The sequence below is a fragment of the Hylobates moloch genome, unplaced genomic scaffold (genome assembly GCF_009828535.3).
Source record: "Hylobates moloch isolate HMO894 unplaced genomic scaffold, HMol_V3 SCAFFOLD_6, whole genome shotgun sequence".
Taxonomy (NCBI): Eukaryota; Metazoa; Chordata; class Mammalia; order Primates; family Hylobatidae; genus Hylobates; species Hylobates moloch.
This window is the reverse complement of record NW_026652281.1, coordinates 79,128,396-79,148,949: the sequence shown is the minus strand read 5'-3', so window position 1 is coordinate 79,148,949 and position 20,554 is coordinate 79,128,396. Positions and strand designations below refer to the sequence as shown.

The following is a 20,554-nucleotide window of genomic DNA, read 5'->3' as shown; positions in this document are numbered from 1 at the left end:
TCATATCAACTCCCAAATCCCACAGTTCCACATCCCAACATTCACAAGACCCTCCTCAGACCTCTACTTTTCCTTCCCCACCCTACGTCCCTTCACTGAGCTCCCAGCCAGTACCGGTTTCCTTCACGACCACAGCCGGGCAGAATGGTCACAGCACTGACCACTCCCCGAGGCTCTCCTCCGCGTTCCGGACCACTAAGCCTCCCTATTCCTCATTTCAGAGACCCCCTTGGGTCAGGAAGTGGTGGTCCAGGGGTTTATGGCCTAGGATTCTGCCCAAAGCGCGCTCAGGAGGGATGGGAGAATAACAGCCCGACCTCCCGGAGAGGCCCACAGACACTCACCGTCCATCCCTAGAGGCGGCGGTTCCGGGTGCTCGAACCGGAAGCGGCCTCTACACTGTTTGCAGTTCCCCTGGTTACTGCGGGGCCTCGGACCAATGACGGTGGAGCTCCACTTACTGAGCCCGCCCCCGGAGCGTGACGTCATGGCGGCGCGCTGGAACTCCTCCTCCGAACCCTGGGTCTGACCCACCTCCCCGGGCCCCGGATCGCTGTGCGCAGGCGCGCTGGACCGAGGCCCTTGGGGGTGCGTTGCGCATGCGCCCCGGGCGCCGCAGACCAAAGTAGCAATGGACGCGTTGGAGTCGTTGTTGGACGAAGTGGCTCTGGAGGGGCTCGATGGCCTGTGTCTGCCAGCGCTGTGGAGCCGGCTGGAGACGCGAGTGCCGCCCTTCCCACTGCCTTTGGAACCCTGCACGCAGGAGTTTCTCTGGCGGGCCCTAGCCACGCACCCGGGCATCAGCTTCTATGAGGAGCCTCGGGAGCGACCCGACCTACAGCTTCAGGACCGGTCAGCGGGCGGCCTGGCCTGGCGGGCGGGCGCGCGGGCGCAGGGCCCGGGGGCTGATGGAGCTGGGGGCAGGGCGGGGGAATGGAGTGGGGCCGTGCAAGTACCGGAGGCCTGTTGATTGAGTTGGAGCGAGGCGGTAAGGCTAATCTGGGGTCCCTCAGGCCTGGCAGGGCCCTGGAGTCCGATGGAGTTGGCGGGGGGAGGGGGAGAATCTAGTGATGTCCCGTTTTGTCCCTGTTTGTGTTTTGGGGTAATGGCGAACAGGATTGGGGATATTCTTCAGGCTTAAAATAATGTTTCCTTTACCTTGGAGGATAGGATTGGAGCAGGAAGACACTTTAGAGCCAGACTGGAGACTCTTGAGAGCAACAGACCCTCAAGGAATATTCATTTGGTGCAGATAGCCTAGGGCAACTCGAGATCTGCGTATCAGGACAATTAGCGATAATGCTAAAAGCTGACTTTTATCAGGGACTTTATGGGTGAGGTGCTGTTCTTTTTTTTCTTTTTTGAGATAGAGTCTCTCTCTGTGGCCCAGGCTGGAGTGCAGTGGCGCGATCTCGGCCCACTGCAACCTCCGTCCGCCTCCCAGGTTCAAGCGATTCTCGTGCCTCAGCCTCCTGAGTAACTGGAATTACAGGCATGTTCCACCACGCCCGGCTAATTTTTGCATTTTTAGTAGATATGGGGTGTCATCATGTTGGCCAGGCTGGTCGCGAACTCCTGACCTCAGACAATCTTCACATCTCGGCCTCCCTGATTACAGGCGTGAGCCAAGGCGCCCAGCCACATTGCTGTTCTAAGAACCTATTCTAGAAGCTTAGGGGCTTAAACTTACTTGATCCTCACTTGATTAAACTCCTCTAAACAGGAGATTAAATTCATTTGATCCTCACCTATGAGGTAGGTGCTGTTATCTTCCTCATTTTACAGAGGAAGAAACTGAGGCACAGAGAGGGATTATGTAACCTAAGGTTCTGGGGGCAATAAGTGACTAAGATTTGATTTGAACCCAGGCCATTTCCAGCATCTGTGCTCTTAAGCCATATTGTGAGGGTCAGGGGAGGTTCCAAGAGGTAATAATGTCCAAGACAGGCCGGGTGCGGCAGCTCATGCCTGTAATCCCAGCACTTTGGGAGGCTGAGGTGGATAGGTCACAAGATCAGCAGTTCAAGACCCGCCTGACCAACATGGTGAAACCCCATCTCTACTAAAAATACGAAAAGTAGCCTGGTGTGGTGGCGCATGTCTGTAATCCCAGCTACTCAGGAGGCTGAGGCAGGAGAATCACTTGTGAACCTGGGAGGCAGAGGTTGCAGTGAGCTGAGATTGAGCCATTGCACTCCAGCCTGGGTGACAGAGTGAGACTCCGTCTCAAAAATAAAATAAAATAATGTTCAAGACAAAGCTTAAAGGTTGGGTTTAGGCAGCCAGTTGGCAAAGAGGACTGTCGGACAGAGAACAGCAAATGTGAAGTAAGTGGCTGAAGTGTGGAATTGGAGGTAGGGAATGAGGAATAGCTAGGACTGTGCTAAGATCCTTAATACAACATGTTATTTAATTTTTCAGAAACCTTAGGAGATGGGTAATATTCTCCCCATTTTCCTGAGGAGAAAATCGAGGCCTTGAGGGGTCAAGTGGCATGCTAAAGGTCAACTAGCAAGGGAAGAACCCAGACTTTGAGGAAGGTCTGAGTTCAGAATTTACTCTGCCCTTAGCCAAATTGGACTGGAATCAAGTCTTTTAACCTACTTAAAGAGTTTATCAGCCTGTAATCCTAGCACTTCGAGAGGCAGAGGTGGGCGGATCACTTGAGGTCAGGAATTCAAGACCAGTCCGGCCAACATGGTGAAACCCCATGTCTACTAAAAATACAAAAATTAGCCGGACGTGGTGGTGGACGCCTGAAATCCCAGCTAGGTGGAGGCTGCAGTGAGCCAAGATTGTGCCACTGCACTCCAGCCTGGGTGACAGAGGGAGAATCCATCTCAAAAAAAAAAGCTTATCCTTTATCAAAAGGACAGTGAGAAGTCACTGAAGAGAGGGTCAGACTAGTGGCAAAGAGTAAAGTTGAGAGATTTTTAGTAATCTAGTCGTGGTCTGGCTTACCATTGGTGGGTGTGGGGATGAAGAGCACAGGCAGTCAAGACATAGTAGGCTGCTGTTTGGGCACCTGAGCAAACCCTGATTCTCATCTCTGAGGCAGGGAACACGGAAGAACAGCGTGGGGGTTGAGTCTGGGGGAGGTGGGGACTTTGCTGAAGAGATATGTGACACATTCAGCTTCAGGTTCTTTTGAGTTGTCCAAGTGAAGAGTCTTAATTAGTAAACATCTGGCTTCGTGGGAGTGAAAGCAGGCCAGAGGGTGGGACTGAGCTAGACATCTGTGAGTCATTCCTAGCAGCTGGTAATTAAAGCAGCTGGCTAAGATCAGCCCTAAGAGAGAGTGTAGTGTGGTTGGAGGTCTTGAGACATAGCCCTGCAGTGCACATACATTTCAAGGCTGGATGGAGGGTGAGGGACTTTCAAAAGAAGACTGAGGCAGTGTGGCTGGAGAGGTAGAGGACAGTCAGGTCAGAGTGGTGTTCTGGAAGTTTGGGTGGAGACAGGATGATTTAAGAATGGAGGGTTGGGCTGGGTGCAGTGCCTCACGCCTGTAATCCCAACACTTTGGGAGGCCGAGGTGGGTGGATCATTTGGCCAACATCGTGAAACCCTCTCTCTACTAAAAATACAAAAATTAGCTGGGTGTGGTGGCAGGTGCCTGTGATCCCAGCTACTAGGGAGGCTGAGGCAGGAGAATCGCTTGAACCCAGGAGGCGGAGGTTGCAGTGAGCCGAGATTGCGCCGCTGCACTCCAGCCTGGGTGACAAGATCAAAACTCAAGTCCCTTTAAAAAAAAGGAATGGAGGGTTAAATAGTACAGATAACACAGAGGGGGCAAGGAAGGAAAGGGCTGAAACATGTACATGGGATTTAGCTGCAATTAGACTAGTGTAGGATGTGAGTGAGATTTCAAAATAAAACTTGATAAGCAGCCAGGCAAGGTGGCTCACACCTGTAATCCTAGCACTTTGCAAGGCCGAGGTGGGCAGATTACTCAAGCCTAGTAGTTCAAGACCAATCTGGGCAACATAGTGAGGAAAAAAAAATTATATATATATACACATATATATATATATATATGTATTTTTTTTTTTTTTTCAAAAAAAAAGAAAACTTGACAAGCTTGGCTAATTGCATGAAAGAAGCACAAATGAAAAATGTCTTCATGGTGTTGTAAGAGGCACATGGAAGAAAGCGGTAGTAAGAAGGGAAAGAAGGGACTTAATTGGAGCTGAGGAGAGGCAATCATATTTGGAATGGGAGGCGTTTAATAGACAATTGAAGACATAGGATCTGTATTTGGAGAAAAAGGACTGAGAATTCAAAGGTGAGACTTGTTAACATGCAGGCGGTAATGCAAACCATGAAAATGGATTAGGATATTAGAGAGATAACTAAGGAGAGATGGAAAGATGAGATCTTAAAGGGAGGAAAGCTTTGGCCACTTGTGGTGGCTCCCACCTGTAATCTCAGCACTTTGGGAAGTTGAGGCAGGCAGATCACCAAGGTCAGGAGTTCGAGACCAGCCTGACCAACATGGTGAAACCTCATCTCTACTAAAAATACAAAATTAGCTGGGCGTGATGGCACACGCCTGTAATCCCAGCTCCTTGGGAGGCTGAGGCAAGAGAATTGCTTGAACCCGGGAAGTGAAGATTGCAGTGAGCCAAGATCATGCCATTGGACTCTAGCCTGGGCAACAAGATCAAAACTCCATCTCAAAAAAGAGGAGGAAAGCCTTGAATCATTTCGTCCAACTTGGTGGTTTGGAGACTGAGTACCAGATTTGGAGGGAAACAAAAGCCCATGACTTGGCCAATAAAGAGGTTTAGGTCCCAGCACCCAGCTTCTGGAATAGTCTGGGGAGTCCTGGAAAGGTCTGCGTTCTGTGGGATAGAAAGGCAGGAACCTGCTTGTCAAGATTATCTGCATTTATAGGGCAGGAAAACTGAGTGATCTCACTTCTCTCTGATCTCGGCTGGAGGTTGTCAAAAGAACACAGCCAAGCACGCATTATATCTGAAGCTGAGTTGGGCTTTGATATTTGTGTTTTTCTCCTTAGGTATGAAGAAATTGATTTGGAAACTGGAATTTTGGAGTCTAGGAGGGACCCGGTGGCTTTGGAGGACGTCTACCCCATTCATATGATCTTAGAGAATAAGGATGGCATCCAGGGCTCATGCCGCTACTTTAAGGAGAGGAAAAACATTACCAATGACATCAGAACCAAGTCCTTGCAGCCTCGCTGTACAATGGTGGAAGCCTTTGACAGGTAACTATTTTGCACCATCAGAAATTCCTGGGAATCTGGCTGGGTACAGTGGCTCACGCCTGTAATCCCAGCACTTTAAGAGGCCGAGGCAGGTGGATCACTTAAGGCCAGGAGTTCAAGACCAGCTCGGCCAACATGGCAAAACGCTGTTTCTACTAAAAATACAAAAATTAGCCGGGTGTGGTGGCACACACCCATAATCCCAGCTACTGTAGTGGCTGAGGCATGAGAATCACTTGAACTCAGGAAGCGGAGGCAGGCTGCAATGAGCCGAGGTCATGCCACTGCACTTCAGCCTAGGCAACAGAGTCAGACCCTGTCTACAAAAAAAAAAAGGAAAAAAAGAAATTCCTGGGAATCTGAGTGCTTTGAATGTGTAGTCAGAGCACTTGGATCTGGCCTACAACCTTGGAGTCTGTCAGAGTTAACTAGCCCTGCACTAAGCCAGTTCTTGGCCTTCATTTGCCTTCTTCACTGGGGTCAGGGGTCCTGCCTTTCTCTTTCCTTTGTGCTCACAGTCCTCGAACACTTGAATGGTGCCCTTTCTCTCTTCCTAGCTGGGTCCTGTGCTGCCAAGCCGTTCTCTTGTGAATCCTCAGTCAGTATCCCAATTCCCCAGAGTGTCTAATCCAAATGATCATTTTTTTTCAAGCACCTAACTCCATTCCTGCCTTCCTTCCTTCCTACTTTTCAGGGCAATGTGAACTCTGCTAACTTCCACCTTCTTTCTTGACTTGCAGACTTTTCCACATTTCTTCCCTGTCTACTCTCGTCTCGGAGGAGGTGAGAAATGGTGGCCCTGTCTAAGGCTGTGATCTGGATGCATCCCTTCCTCCTCCTCCCATCCCCCAGCGCAGCTCCCTCTACCCCTGCTCTTTTCCACCTCTCAGTTAGCTCATCTTTCTCCTTGATTTTCTTTTTCTTTTTTTTTTTTTGAGACAGAGTCTCACTCTGTTGCCCAGGCTGGAGTGCAGTGGTATGATCACAGCTTATTGCAGCCTTGACCTCCTGGGCTCAGGTGATCTTCCCACCTCCCACCTGTGTAGCTGGGACCACAGGCGCATACCACCACACCTGGCTAAGTTTTACTTTTTGTGGAGATAGGGTCTTGCCATGTTGCTCAGGCTGGTCTCAAACTTCTGGTCTCAAGCAATCCTCCCACCCCAGCCTCCTAAATTGCTGGGATTACGAGTGTGAGCCACTGCCCCCTGTCTGTCCTTGATTTCTACTGAAGCTTTCCCCTCACCACATGAACACAGTTCACCCATCTCACAGCAGAACCTTCTCTTGACCTCAAACCACTTGTAACTGGCTGTCTCTTTGACTCTGCAGCCATGCTTCTTAGATGAATCAGCCCCATTCACTCTTTCTCCCTCTTCACCTCCCCTTCACTTCTTTGCCCACTGCAATCCTGGTTCCTGACTTTATCACTTCACAATTTTATCCTCTAAGATCCCATGGGGCCATGAACACTGTTAGGCCCCTAATCTCCTTGACCCTGCTACACTATTAAGGACTCAAAGCTTTTGTGCCAGTGGCTTCCTGCCTTATTTTGTTTTTCTCCTTTCCTTGCTGTTCCTCACCAGCTTATTTGTGAATTCACCTACTTCCTTCCAGCACTTAAATGTTGGCTGGTGGGCTGAGCAGTAATCCAAGCACTTTGGGAGGCCAAGGCAGGAGGATTGCTTGAGGCCAGGAGTTAAAGACTAGCCTGGGCAATATAGCAAGACCCCATTACTACAAAAAATTAAAAAACAAAAAACTAGCTGGGCATGGTGGCACACTCTGTAGTCCTAGCTACTTGGGAGACTGAGATGGGCGGATTGCTTGAGCCCAGGAGTTCGAGGCTTCAGTGAGTTATGATTGCACCACCACATTCCAGTCTGTACAATACAGCGTGACCTGATTTCTTTTTATTTATTTATTTATTTTTGAGACAGAGTCTTGCTTTGTCACCTAGGCTGGAGTGCAGTGGCATGATCTCCGCTTACTGCAACCTCAGCCTCTCAGGTTCAAGCGATTCTCCTGCCTCAGCCTCCCGAGTAGCTGGGATTACAGGTGCATGCTACCACGCCCAGCTTATTTTTGTATTTTTAGTAGAGATGTGGTTTCACCATCTTGGCTAGGCTGGTCTCGAACACCTGACCTCAGGTGATCCACCCACCTTGGCCTCCCAAAGTGTCGAGATTACAGGCGTGAGCCACCATACCTGGTCGACACTATCTCTTAAAAAAAAAAAAAAAAAAAAAAAAAAAAAGACACGTTAACTGCTTCTAAAGACTCTCTGTCTAGTCCCAGACCTCTCTCCCAAGCGGAATATGTGTTATTCCAATAATCTGCCATGCATACCAGTGTGATCATCACTCTCCTTCACCCCAAACCTGCCTTCTCTTCCTATCTTAGTGTGTTGTGTGTTGCTAGAACAGAATACCTGAGGTTGGGTAATTTACAAAGAAAAGAGGCTTATTTAATTCATAGTGCTGCAGGCTGGGATGCTCAAGGGCATGGCACTGGCTTCTGGCAAGACTTTCGTGCTGCCTCATAACATGGTGGAGGGTCCAAGGGACAGTGAACATGTGCAGAGGGGCAAAACCTGGAGGACATCCTTGCTTTACATCAACTCACTCTCACTGGAGCCAATCCATTCCCAGGAGAAGGAGACTCATTCTCTTCTCCAGGTGGCATTAATCTATTTATGAGGAATCCATCCCCCACTACCCAAACACCTACTAGGCCTCACCTCCCAATGCTGCTGCACTGGGGATTAAACTTTTTTTTTTTTTCCTTTTTGAGGTGGAGTTTTGCTCTTGTCACCCAGGCTGGAGTCCAATGGCACAATGTTGGCTCACTGCAACCTCCGCCTCCCAGGTTAAAGCGATTCTCCTGCCTTAGCCTCCTGAGTAACTGGGTTTACAGGCACCTGCCACCATGCCCGGCTAATTTTTGTATTTTTAGTAGAGATGGGGTTTCACCGTGTTGGCCAGACTGGTCTTGAACTCCTGACCTCAGGTGATCTGCCCACCTTGGCCTCCCAAACTGCTGGGATTACAGGCATGAGCCACTGTACCCAGCATACTGGTAGTTAAACTTCAACATGAGTTTTGGTGTGGACAAGCCTCTTCCAAACCATAGTACTGCCTTTTCTCGTTCTTTATTCTGGTCAGATGTACTCTCATGCACGTGGCTGTACAAGCCATAAACGTGGGACTCTCCTAGGCCCCAATGTGATGGGATGTACCCTGACCACACTAGGCAGAGGTTTCAAACTGACCAAATCTGCCCACAGCTGAGCTTTGTGTGCCCAGCATGGTATTCTGTTTGGTTTTTAATTTTATTTCATTGCTAACATTTAAAAACCTGGATTTCTAGCTTTTCCTGAAAAAACACAAGATCTAGCTGCACTGAGACCAATTTTTTACAGGATGATATAGGCCAGAGTTCCCCTCAGCTGGCCACGTACCACCCGGTTCCACACACCGTGAGGTTGTGTTCGTGTGTGCTCCCTGCCCTCCTGATCGGGTCCCAACAGGCTCTATGTGATTGTGCCTCTGCTCACCCAGTGCTCCGACCTCAGTTTCTTCACTCTGCACTGCACTTCAGCCTCAACATGCTGGGCTCCTTTCTGTCTCAAGGCAATCCTTGTGCTGTTCCTTCTGCCAAGAATATTCTGCCCACAAATCTTCACATCGCCACATCATTCAGGCTTCAACCTGACTCCTCTGGAAGTGTCCCCCATTGCCCAGACACCATCATAGTACTCTTTATGGCACCAAAAATGGTTTTAAGTGTTTGTTTATGTCACCATTTCCTCACTAGATTATACATTGCTCAAAGGCAGGGACTCTATCCTTCTTGTTCACTGCTATATCTCTCAGTTCTATAATATGCCTGGCACAAAGCTGGCTTCTAGAAATACATGTTTGAAGTTGTAACCCCTGACCCATGTTACAGAATCTGAACTCCCCAGCATGGCATCAGAGGGCCATTGGGGATGTAGACGCTGCTGGCCTCTCAAGCTTTCCTTCCTTCTGCTTTCTAGCTGGCTACCACACTCCAGACTTTGTAGCCGTGCTGCACCTCTTACCTCCAGGAGCAGACATGCTTCTTCATGCCTCTGTAACCGTGCAGCTTCTGCGTCCTTCCCCTTCACTCTCTCATCCACCCAGCTCACTGCTAATACAAGAGTCACCTCCTTGCCTCCTGGTACAGTGGCTCACACCTGTAATCCCAGCACTTTGGGAGGCCAAGGCGGGGGTGGGTCACTTGAGGCCAGGAGTTCAAGACCAGCCTGGCCAAGATGGCAAAACCCCATCTCTACTAAAAATACAAAAATTAGCCTGGCACGGTGGCAAGTGTCTGTAATCCCAGCTACTCGGGAGGCTGAGGCAGGAGAATCACTTGAGCTCTGGAGGCAGAGGTTGCAGTGAGCTGAGATCGCGTCACTGTACTCCAGCCTGGGCAACAGGAAACTTTGTCTCAAAAAAACAAAAAGAGTCACTCTTTGTGGGGTTTTCCCTAATCCCTGTGCACACACTCTTGTTTATACACACATATTTGAATTAGGGCTCCTCATCTATGCCATTTTATAGCCTCAACAACTAGAGCCTCTTTCTGTGAGAGAAGTTATGACCTCATACTAGAATTATTCATTTTAAATTTTTTTCTCCTTCAGTAGCCTGTGAGCTCCTTGAAGGTAGAAACTGTTTTTATTTGTCTTGGTATCCTGGTGTACTTTGCATGGTACTTCATTGGCATTTGATAACCTATAAGATGACCATAGTCAGCAAATTAAAACTAGCGGGGGTCATCGAATCAGCTAATTCACAATAATTAACAGAAACATTGGGATCATGACAGTGAAGGATAGTAAACTAGTCAGAGTAATGATGTTTTAAAAGCAGCAAACCAGTGCCCTGTTTTCCAACTTTTTTTTCCCCCAGCTGACCTCTTATAATTTAATTTAATGAGCCTATTTTGGGAACAAAAGAGCATAGGTCCTAAGTTTGTGAAATTCGGATATATAAAGTGGACTTTCTGTCTGTGTATTCACAACGTAACATTCTTTTTGAAGATGCACTATATGGGCTTCTGTGACTTAGGCAAAATACTAATTTCAGGTGTCAAACAATGTGAAGAAAGATGCAGTTAAGTTAAAACAGCCTCTTTTTTTCTTCGTGCCTACTTAGTGGTAAAAATAAAGTAATCTGGTGTGGGGAAGAAGGAAAGAAAACTGTCAGACTGAGTTGAGTGGTGTGGCTGCAGAAGGACCTCGTGACCAGGCATCTGCAAATACTAGGGCTGAGAAGAGTGGATGTTGGCTCCCAATGAACAGAATTGGTAGCCTGTGAGCTTTTATATGTGGACCCTTGGTGACTTCTTCATCTGGGAAAAGGGAGTCCTCTACCTTAGGCCATTTCCTGCTGATATAACAGAATACCACAAACTGGGTAATTTATAAAGAACAGAAGTCTGTTTGGTTCATGGTTCAAGGGGCTGGGAAGTCCAAGAGCATGGCACCAGCATCTGGCAAGGACGTCCCACTCCCGAGATAACTAACCCACTCCCACGATAAAAGCATTAATGTATTCAAGAGGGCAGAACAGAACTCTCATGGCCTAATCACCTCTTAAAGATTCTTCCTCTTAATACTGTTACAATGGAAATTAGGTTTCTAACACGTGAACTTTCAGGGGACACATTCAAACTTCAGTCTTCTCCAGTTGAGTAACTTGATGCCAAGGAGCGAGTGAGGGATGGGTTCCCCGGCGCACATCCTTGTGGGATCTCCCAGCTGCAGGGCCAGGGCTTGGATTCTGAGAGTGGGTGAATGGAGCAGGTCAATTTGCTCAAGATGTCAGTTAGATTGAGCAGGCCAGGCACTGTGGTGGAGTCTCCATCATCAGCGATGGGGAATGCACAGTAAAGACTGTTAGGCGTCAGCACAGAAATGAGTCTTCTCACTTGGGCTGTCCTCACATGCCTTTTGCTAGGAAGTGCTTTTGGCCTCTTTTGGTGCATTCTTTCTCACTTGTCAATTTAGAAGAAGGAACTAATGATTTGTGCAAGGTCTGGCCTTCAGCAGTGAAGCCAAAATGAAACTGCAGGTCCACTGATTGCACCGTTCAGTGCTTTTGACTCTGAAGATTGTTTTATCAGTCCAGCTCACTGGGCTAGTTCATTTACTTAACAAATATACACGGAGCCCCTGTTACCACCCAAATTCATTATTCTAGGCACTAGGGATGTCCTGGTGAACAGGTTGACAATGTGCCTGCTCTTATATTTGAATGAGGAAAACTGACAAGAAAGTTGGCAAAAGAAAAGAAAAAGTGTGTGTGTGTGTGTGTGTGTGTGTGTGTGTGTGTGTGTGTGTAGTCATTTCTAAGAGTGCTAAGTGCTGTGAAGAATATGGAAATGGTGGGGGTGGGGCTGGAACTCTAGTTGGCATTTTCTGGAAGGCCTGCGGAGTTGACAACTGAGCTGTGACCTGAATGATGAGAAGAAATCAGTCACCTAAAGACCTGGAGGAAAAGCAGCCAGGCCGAGGAAACAGCAAGGGCAGCACCCCTGAGGCTTGTCTTAGGAACAGGAAGCCTCCTGTGGGTGAGGGGCAGAGCTGTGGAGGATGAGATAAGCAAGGCAGGGAGGGCTGGGCCCTGGAGAGCTTTCCAGGAGAAGCGGGATGAGGAGTTGGATTTGGCCTGAGTGCCTTGGCGAGCCCTGAAGGGCTTTCAGCAAGGAAATAAGATTGGCTCTGTTCCTTCAGCACACTACACTACTTTTATTATTATTATTATTATTATTATTATTATTATTATTATTATTATTGTCTTTTTTAGCACACTACACTTCTAAGACTGAAAACTTGCTTAACTTAATTTTGGGGTCTTGTGAACTCCTAGAAGAAGCAGAAAATGAGGATTCTGCACATTTCTTTTTCTTATCTCAGTTTTCCTAAAATCAGTTAAACTTAATTCTTCATGCGATTGTTTCTGATTTGCAGGTGGGGGAAGAAACTGATCATCGTTGCCTCCCAGGCCATGCGGTACAGGGCCTTGATAGGCCAGGAGGGGGATCCGGACCTGAAGCTGCCTGACTTCTCCTACTGCATCCTGGAACGGCTAGGCCGGTCCAGGTGGCAAGGGGAGCTCCAGCGAGACCTTCACACCACTGCTTTCAAGTAAGTGGGAGGATTTGCTTCTCTGCTTTAAATTATACGTCATTGCACCCTGAACCCCAAATGCAGGGGCCTGCTGCGGTGTCTTCCCTGAGGCATGGCTTTTTGTTTCAAGGCCGTGGTCTCACAGTGACTGTTTTCTTAGGTTGGCTGGACAGGAGGTTTGTGTCTCTGGTGTTTATGTCCAAGTGAGAGACTCTATACATTGATAAAGCTACCAGCAAAGCAAATGACATGGCTCCTCTTCTCCTCCAGGGTTGATGCTGGGAAACTGCACTATCACAGAAAAATTTTGAACAAAAACGGGCTAATTACAATGCAGTCCCATGTGATCCGATTACCCACTGGAGCCCAGCAACACTCAATCCTCCTCCTACTGAACCGGTTTCATGTGGACAGGTATGGTTTGTAGTGATCAAAACATTAGGTTTTTCAGTTGCAGCCATGTGTAGTATGCTTTAAAAATTGTAGGGGCAGCTGGGTACAGTGGCTCATACCTGTAATCATAGCCCTTTGGGAGGCTGAGGTGGGAGAACTGCTTGAGGCCAAGAGTTCCAGACCAGCCTGGGCAATATACCAAGATGGCGTCTTTATAAAAATAAAAAATTAGCTGGGCCTGGTGGTGCACACCTGTAGTCCCAACTACTCAGGAGGCTGAGGTAGGGGGATCGCTTGAGCCCAGGAATTTGAGGCTGCAGTGAGCCATGATTGCACTGCTATACTCCAGCCTGGGTGACAGAGTGAGACCCTGTCTCTTAAAAAAATAATAATAGAAGCCAAATTAGAATATGACTATAGCTTTTTAAAAAATGATATTTGTTATCTGTTTTTTTGTGAAAATAAGTCCTGCTTGTTTAGAAAACCAGGAAACTATACAGAAAAGAAGGAAAAATAAATCTATAACTTCACAGCTAACAATAGGAACCATTAACATTTTGGTGACATTTTGGGGAGATGTAAAAATAAAAGTAAGTCAGATTTGATTTGTTGTGGTGGCAGAATTGTAGTTGAATTATGTCAGTTTCACATTGGATGTTTTGCAGCACTCAACCATAATAACCTATATAGACGAGATGGCGAGGTTCTGCTAAGCGGTAGCAATCAATGTGTGATATTGCTATTTTAGCGGGATATTGTTGTCCAGATGATATAGCAAACTGGTAAAATGTGCACATTCCCTTCTGAGGACCAGGGAGACTAGGGGAGTGAGTAGGTTATCTCTGACTTCTTCATCCTTGCCATTGGGGTGACTAATTACCTGGCATCGGAATGAGGGACAGAAAAGTTTCACCACTCTGCAGAGGTCTCAGCCGTCACTGCACAACCTCATGCCCTTTTTTGTGGGAGGGGCAGAAGCCAGAATGGGAAAAGGTCAAGCTGGTGAAGGCCCGGGAAGAGCAGCCCTTAGCTGAGGAAGCCCTGAGCCCCTCAGTACCTGGCCAGCAGCTCTCTGGAGTGGAGGTAGGCAGCAATGAGGGATAGTGGGGAGGGGAGGTGCATCCTCCAAAAGTGGGGGGAATGATTACACATAAATGTTAAAGTTTACAGTGCACATGGGTTGGGCCAAAGAAAGTGCTCGACACATGTGCGTAGACTGTTGACTGCGGATCTCCAGGGGTGAAAATCATCGTTGCTGCACCTCTGTCAAATGTCCGCCTCCCAGATTTAAGCCATTCTTCTGCCTCAGCCTCCCGAGTAGCTGGGACTACAGGCACCTGCCACCATACCCGGCTAATTTTCGTATTTTTTGTAGAGTTTAATAGGGTTTTGCCATGTTGCCCAGGCTGGTCTCGAACTCCTGACCTCAAGTGATCCACCCGCCTTGGCCTCCCAAAGTGCTGGGATTACAGGCGTCAGCCACCGTGTCCAGCTACACATAACTTTTGACTCCCCAAAAACTTAACTACTAATAGCCTACTGTTGATCAGAAGCCTTACCAATAATATAAAGTTAGTTAACACATATTTTGTTCCATGTGTTATAGCCTGTTCTTGTATTATTGCAATAAAGTAAACTAGAGAAAAGAAAATGTTATTAAGAAAATGCATTTACAATACTGTACTGTACTTATTGATACCATAAGTTTACATTGTTAACAAGATAAATTGTCTGAAATGGTGGGCAGCCACAGCTGCAGACCTCACTCTACAGTACATGTCAAGCAGTTTAACTTTTTCTTGAAATGTCATGACTTTTCTCTGCTTCTTGGAAGCGTTTCCAGCATCACTAGTGGCACTTTGTGTGGGTCCCATGGTGTCAGTCAAGGTTTATGGTATTGCAGTAAACACGAGGAAAAATATGTGAGAACTGCAAGAGATCATCTTTTTCTTTTTTTTTTTTTTTGAGACAGAGTTTCACTCTTGTTGCCCAGGCTGGAGTGCGATGGCGCGATCTCCGCTCACCACAACCTCTGCCTCCAGGGATCAAGCGATGCGCCACCGCGCCCAGCTAATTTTGTGTTTTGAGTAGAGACAGGGTTTCTCCATGTTGGTCAAGCTGTTCTTGAACTCCCAACCTCAGAAGAGATCACTTTTTACTGCAACAAGTAATTTACTAGAGAGGAACTACTCACACAGAGATGAGATTTTTTTTTTTTTTTTGACAGTCTCACTCAGTTGCCTAGGCTGGAGTACAGTGGCACGACCTCGGCTCACTGCAACCTTTGCCTCCCAGGTTCAAGCAATTCTACTGCTTCAGCCTCCCAAGTAGCTGGTACTACAAGCATGTGCTACCACGCCTGGCTAATTTTTTTGTATTTTTAGTAAAGATGGGGTTTCACCATGTTGGTCAGGCTGGTCTCAAACTCCTGACCTCAGGTGATCCGCCCACCTCGGCCTCCCAAAGTGCTGGGATTACAAGCGTGAGCCATCACATCCAGCCCATCATATGGCATTTTTAAGCCGATACTCACAACACTTAAGCTTGCCACAATAACAACAGGAGGTGGCTACGAAGTTATTAACAGTAGTACACTGTGTATTACAGTTAATTTTATGCAGATTTGATTTCATCCTGCATCTTCATGTTTGTTTACATTTCCTCCACTGCAAATGGCACCATGTATGGTCTGTAAATGGTTGCGTAAGTTTTGATTAACTTTTTATAATAGATTTGTGTATATTTTATGGTAATGAATGATAAAATAGACTAGTATCCACCTATATTTTATGCATTAATGACATACCTTTTTCTTAATTTTTTCAGTATTTCTAACGTTATACAGTTTGTCTATGAGTTTTCTCAAACTCACAAATCTCCAAAAATTCTAATATATTTTTATATATTTTCTAATATATTTTTTCAATAAATATGAAAAAAAAAATCTGTGTATAAGTGGACCCGGCCAGTTCAAATCCATGTTGTCCAAGAGCCAACTGTACAGTATTAGAGAGCAGCATCTTTTATGAATTCACATTTTAATTGGGTCATACTGTCCATTGGTTAAGTAACTGTCTCACCAGATTCTTCACTTGTGTATAGCCTGTGCTCAGCCCAAGAACACAGAGTGGCAGCTGTGGGGTAGGAGAGAGAACACTGGATTAAGTCAAGATCTGTATTTCCATCTTTGCCCCTCACCTGGGCAGTCACTTGACCTCTTTGAACCACCGTTGCCTCTTGTATTAAATGGCTGTGACACAGTGCCTCCTATGCAGAGTGGCTCATATGCATTACCTGTCTGTCCCTCCATTTATTCTTTGATGCATTGAGAGGCAGTACAGATGGGGAAGTGGGTGTAGTCTCTGGATCCCATACGTGTGCTCTCCCTCCCCCTAGGACTGTAAGTCAAACCAAGCTGTGCTTGTCCAGCCGAACTGGCCACAAGATTTCTCCCTGCACCCCTCCCTGGGCTCCCCCTAGACTTACACAGTCAAGGGCCCTCAGTGTTTTTAAATGGCTTCCTTTGCTGGCCGTTAGCTTGGAAGCATTGATCATGACATCCGCTTCACGGTAGAAATGAGAGGGAAGGTAGGCTCTGCCATGCCAGTGTAGTCAGGAGCAGGAACCGGAGCTTCAGAATCAGAGTGGCATCCCAGTGAGTGAGGAGAGGACTGGTTTTAGAGGAAGAAGACCTAGGTTTGTGTCTCCAGCCTGAACTTCAGTAAAGCGTGTTAACTTTGTAGAATAACTCCCATCCTTCCTCACCAAGTGATCTGTTTTTTGTTTTTCTTTGAGATGGAGTCTCGCTCTGTCACCCAGGCTGGAATGCAGTGGTGTGATCTCGGCTCACTGCAACCCCCACCTCCCAGATTCAAGCAATTCTCCTGCCTCAGCCTCCCAAGTAGCTGGGATTACAGGCGCCCACCACCGCGTCTGGCTAATTTTTGTATTTTTAGTAGAAATAGGGTTTCACCATGTTGGCCAGGCTGGTCTCGAACTCCTGATCTCCAGCGATTGGCCTGCCTCGGCCTCCCAAAGTGCTGGGATTTTGCCTGGCCCCTCACCAAGTGATTTGTAAGAAGATATGTGTGATACTTCCTAAACTTAAAAGTATTGTAAAAATGAAAGGTGTTTTACAGAATCATGTCATGCAAGTTTCAGTCCTAGAATCTAGTCTATACATTGCCTCTAGAAAGGTGGCCTTAGACATGACAGAACCTCTCACAGCCACAGTCTCTCCACCTGTAGAAGGTAGGAGTTGGGCTAGATGATCTATGAGACCTAAAAGATTCTGTTATTTATTGTTAAATGATTAAGTCAAGTCTTGCTTTGTCATCTTTAAGAAACAGGCAGTAAATATTGACTTCAGCAACAGATTTGGAAAAACGAATTGCTCGGTGTTTCTTGCAGGAGGAGCAAATACGACATCCTCATGGAGAAGCTTTCGGTCATGCTGAGCACACGGACTAACCACATAGAGACGCTGGGAAAGCTGAGGGAAGAGCTGGTGAGCCTGGGGTTTCCCACGGGCGGGGCTGGGTGTGATCTTGTCAGGCATAGATTAATGAATTGCAACCCAAAGCCCTATTCTGGATTTGATGCAAATGAGATTTTCCTTTGTTTGTTGTTTTTTTCTTTTCTTTTTTGAGACGGAGTCTTGCTTTGTTGCCCTGGCTGGGGTGCAGTGGTGCGACAGCGGCTCACTGCGGCCTTCGCCTCCCAGGTTCAAGAGATTGTCCTGCCTCAGCCTCCCGAGTAGCTGGGATTACAGGTGCCCGCCACCACGCACTGCTAATTTTCATATCTTTATTAGAGACAGGGTTTCACCATGTTGGCCAAGCTGGTCTTGAACCCCGACCTCAAGTATCCTTCTGTCTCAGCTTCCCAAAGTGCTGGGATTACAGGCGTGAGCCACTGCGCCCAGCTTTTTTTTTTTAGAATGAGAGAATGCTTTGTCCTTCATTTAAATTCTTGCTTTTGCCTGACTTCCATTTTTCCCCTGGAGTTCGTTCTAGGACCTATTATCAAAGTTCAGACGGAATAGGAAAAGGTGGCATTTAGGTTTACTTCTGTAATCAAGCTTATGATCTTGTTCCCAGTAGTTTTGTACTGAAATAGCAGAGGGGCTGTCCTGAGGGGGAGGGGAGAGGACGCAGAGAGGAAGGCAGCTGTTGACCTGCTTCGTCTTTGGGCCCCCGAGCAGAGGCTGTGGCAAAGGGAGCGCGAGAGGGAGAAAGGCGGAGGGGAGCTGCTTCCAATCTGATTGGAAGGTTTCAGTACAAGTCAGGAAAGAGCCAACGTTAGAGATGGGAGGAAAACAAGATTGCCCTGCAGGTGAAACCAGAACTTAAAACTGAACATTTGAAGTCAAGCTCTTTGGTGACTAGTAGTTAGTCCCCTAATGAGTGGTCTTCAGTCTGACAGCAGGCACCAGGACAGTCCTTGTTCTTTCCCCGCGTTGCATCGGTGGAGTTCTCTGATTTCATTGTTCACAGGGGGAGGAGGTGTCTTCGCATTGCTAGATTCACTGCCTGCCTAAGCCTCTTTAAAGCAGTGGTTACAGTCTGGAGGCTTGTGGGCCAGACTTGGTCTGTTAAAAATAAATTTGACCTAGCATTTTTTAAGAAATTGAGACTTTCCATAAAAATCTAGGTTTCCAGTCTGTCTCGAGAAATGAGAAGCCTGGGCCTGCCGTCTCTCCTGACAGCAGTTAGCTGGAACTAGTTGTGCACTGGCTGGGTCCCCCGCAGTCCACCTGCTTCCTGTCACCTCTCAGACACGAGGCAGGGAGGCAGGGCCATTTGTCATTCCATGAGCACTGCTGTTTGTAGTAGGGGAGAAGTGTTTTGCTTCTCTGTGTCTGAGTTTATCAGAGTAGAAAATCAAAGATAGATGGAGAAGGCCTCTCAGGAAAGCCTGGCAGAAACGAAGGAATTTCCTACCAGCTTAATAAACAAATACCTGGCCACCGTGTGGATTAATGTTACTTGTCCAGCCCATGCAGACTCTGGAGATTGAAACCCTCTCTCCTACCAAGTCACTTGGGGGCAGGGAGACAGGGCTAGTCAGGTTTCAGGTCAGCCCTGTGGACTGTGTTAGCAGCAAGCCTTGACTGTTACTGGACAGCCTTTCACTTATTCATTGAACAAATACTTCAGGGAGTGTGTATGTTGAGTTAGAACTGTGTTCCACAATAAGATGGTGAAAGTTAGCCAGGATGACAGGTCTCACACTGTTGTGGAGCTGTCTAGTCAGAAGGGCAGGCGTGTGAACACATACCTGGAAGGATGTAGCCGAGCCAGTAGAGGGAAAGGAGTGCTTTCTTTAGAGAACTGGGGAAAGCCTCAAAGAGCTGTGCCAAAAGCACAGTTGAGCTGGGCTTTTCCCCACATAGACAGAGGGAAAGTGGCATTTGAGGGAAAAGAGAAGAGCTGGTGCAAAGGCATGAGTTGGTGGAAGGCCATGCAACATGCTTAGAAGTGGGCAGTAATCCAGAGGGCAGCCGGCACATTGTGTGGCTGGATAGGAAGGTAGGGGCCCAATCAGAAAGGACTGGAGTGCTGGCTGAGGAGTGGGGACTTTAGCCTTGAAACTTTAGCCTTATGCACTGCTGCTGGCCGTGTAGAAATGAAGAAGTTATTAGCCAGGGGTGGTGGTATGCACCAGTCCAGCTACTCAGGAGACTGAGACCAGAGAATGGCTTGAGCCTGGGAGGTGGAGGTTGCAGTTTAGGCAGATGAGCTGGTGGAGGGAAGGGGATGGGAAGAAGGTGGCGAGGTTGTGGCCATGAGGGCTGGAATTGTTTGAGAAACATTTTGGAGGTGAAACTAACAGGACGTGGTGAGTGCCTGCACTGGGATGTAGAGGTGACTGAAGAAGGAGGATCTCGAGATGAAGCCAGTGAGTTTCGCTGGAGTGGCTGCTGCTCAATGAGGCAGCACAAAGGCAGGCCTGTGAGGCAGGGATCATATCTGCTTGCTCACTGCGAGCCCTCACGATGAAGACAGTGCCTGGCCCCCTGTAGAGGCTCAGTAAATATTTGCTGAATGGGAGTTGAATAAATAGGTCAGAAAGAGGAGCAGATTTGGTTGAGGAGGAGGCACAGGACAAATCTGAGTTTCAGACGTATTGGGTATGAAGATCTTCCATGACTATCCCCTGGTGATGTCTAGTCAATAGCTGGAAATTGGGGTCACAGAGAGCTGAGCAGGATTCAGTGAATAATTAGCCTATAGATGAAGCTGAGGCCATGAATATAGATGCTGCCTTTTGGGGGTATTTGGTACGAAGACTCACTGCCTCTTTCTCTTTTTGCTGGCCACATTGTGCAAGTCGTTGATGGCAGCCCCTCAGAAGGCAAGACTACATCATCCTTGCCCTCTTAGGATGGTCCAGGGCTTAGTGCCATATGTCAAGGGCTGGGATCTGATGGATGAGTTTCCATGGGGTCTTTTTATGATGCTGGGGGCACGGCTAGATTAACGATAAATGCCATGTACAAGCCAGTGGCTTTGAATGAGCCATATGTGAGTCATCTGTATTGTTTTGATAGCCATATGTTCTGACACCCAAGGGCTGGAGTGCTGGTTAGCCTGGGAGGTAACCACACATATGTGGCGGCGGCAGCCCACAGACATTTGCTCCCTGTCTCTCCCCCAGAGTGTAAGAGGAAAGCTGTAAGACTCAGTGAACAGCTCTCAGTCACGAGTGCCTCCTGCCATTCGCTCCTTCGCTGGGAGCTGTGGTAACCTGCCAGGGGCTGCAAAATC

At 47.6% G+C, this 20,554-nt stretch overlaps 2 protein-coding genes across 3 annotated transcripts in view; one reads left to right on the top strand and one right to left on the bottom strand.

Moving 5' to 3' along the window:
- Positions 1–365, bottom strand: part of KATNIP (katanin interacting protein) — a 238,319-nt gene extending 237,954 nt beyond the window's left edge. The window contains exon 1 of the mRNA XM_058440369.1: positions 345–365. The gene's annotated coding sequence lies outside the window, so the exon portion shown is untranslated. The remainder of the gene's footprint in view (positions 1–344) is intronic.
- A 243-nt stretch (positions 366–608) lies between these two features.
- Positions 609–20,554, top strand: part of GTF3C1 (general transcription factor IIIC subunit 1) — an 89,727-nt gene continuing 69,781 nt past the window's right edge. The window contains exons 1-5 of one of the 2 annotated variants that reach the window (XM_032157185.2): positions 609–852; positions 5,021–5,230; positions 12,234–12,410; positions 12,663–12,806; positions 17,196–17,292. In XM_032157185.2, the coding sequence (XP_032013076.1) occupies positions 632–852; positions 5,021–5,230; positions 12,234–12,410; positions 12,663–12,806; positions 17,196–17,292 (849 nt within the window). In that variant the 5' untranslated portion in view covers positions 609–631. The remainder of the gene's footprint in view (positions 853–5,020; positions 5,231–12,233; positions 12,411–12,662; positions 12,807–17,195; positions 17,293–20,554) is intronic. The other variant, XM_058440848.1, reaches the window with a different exon arrangement.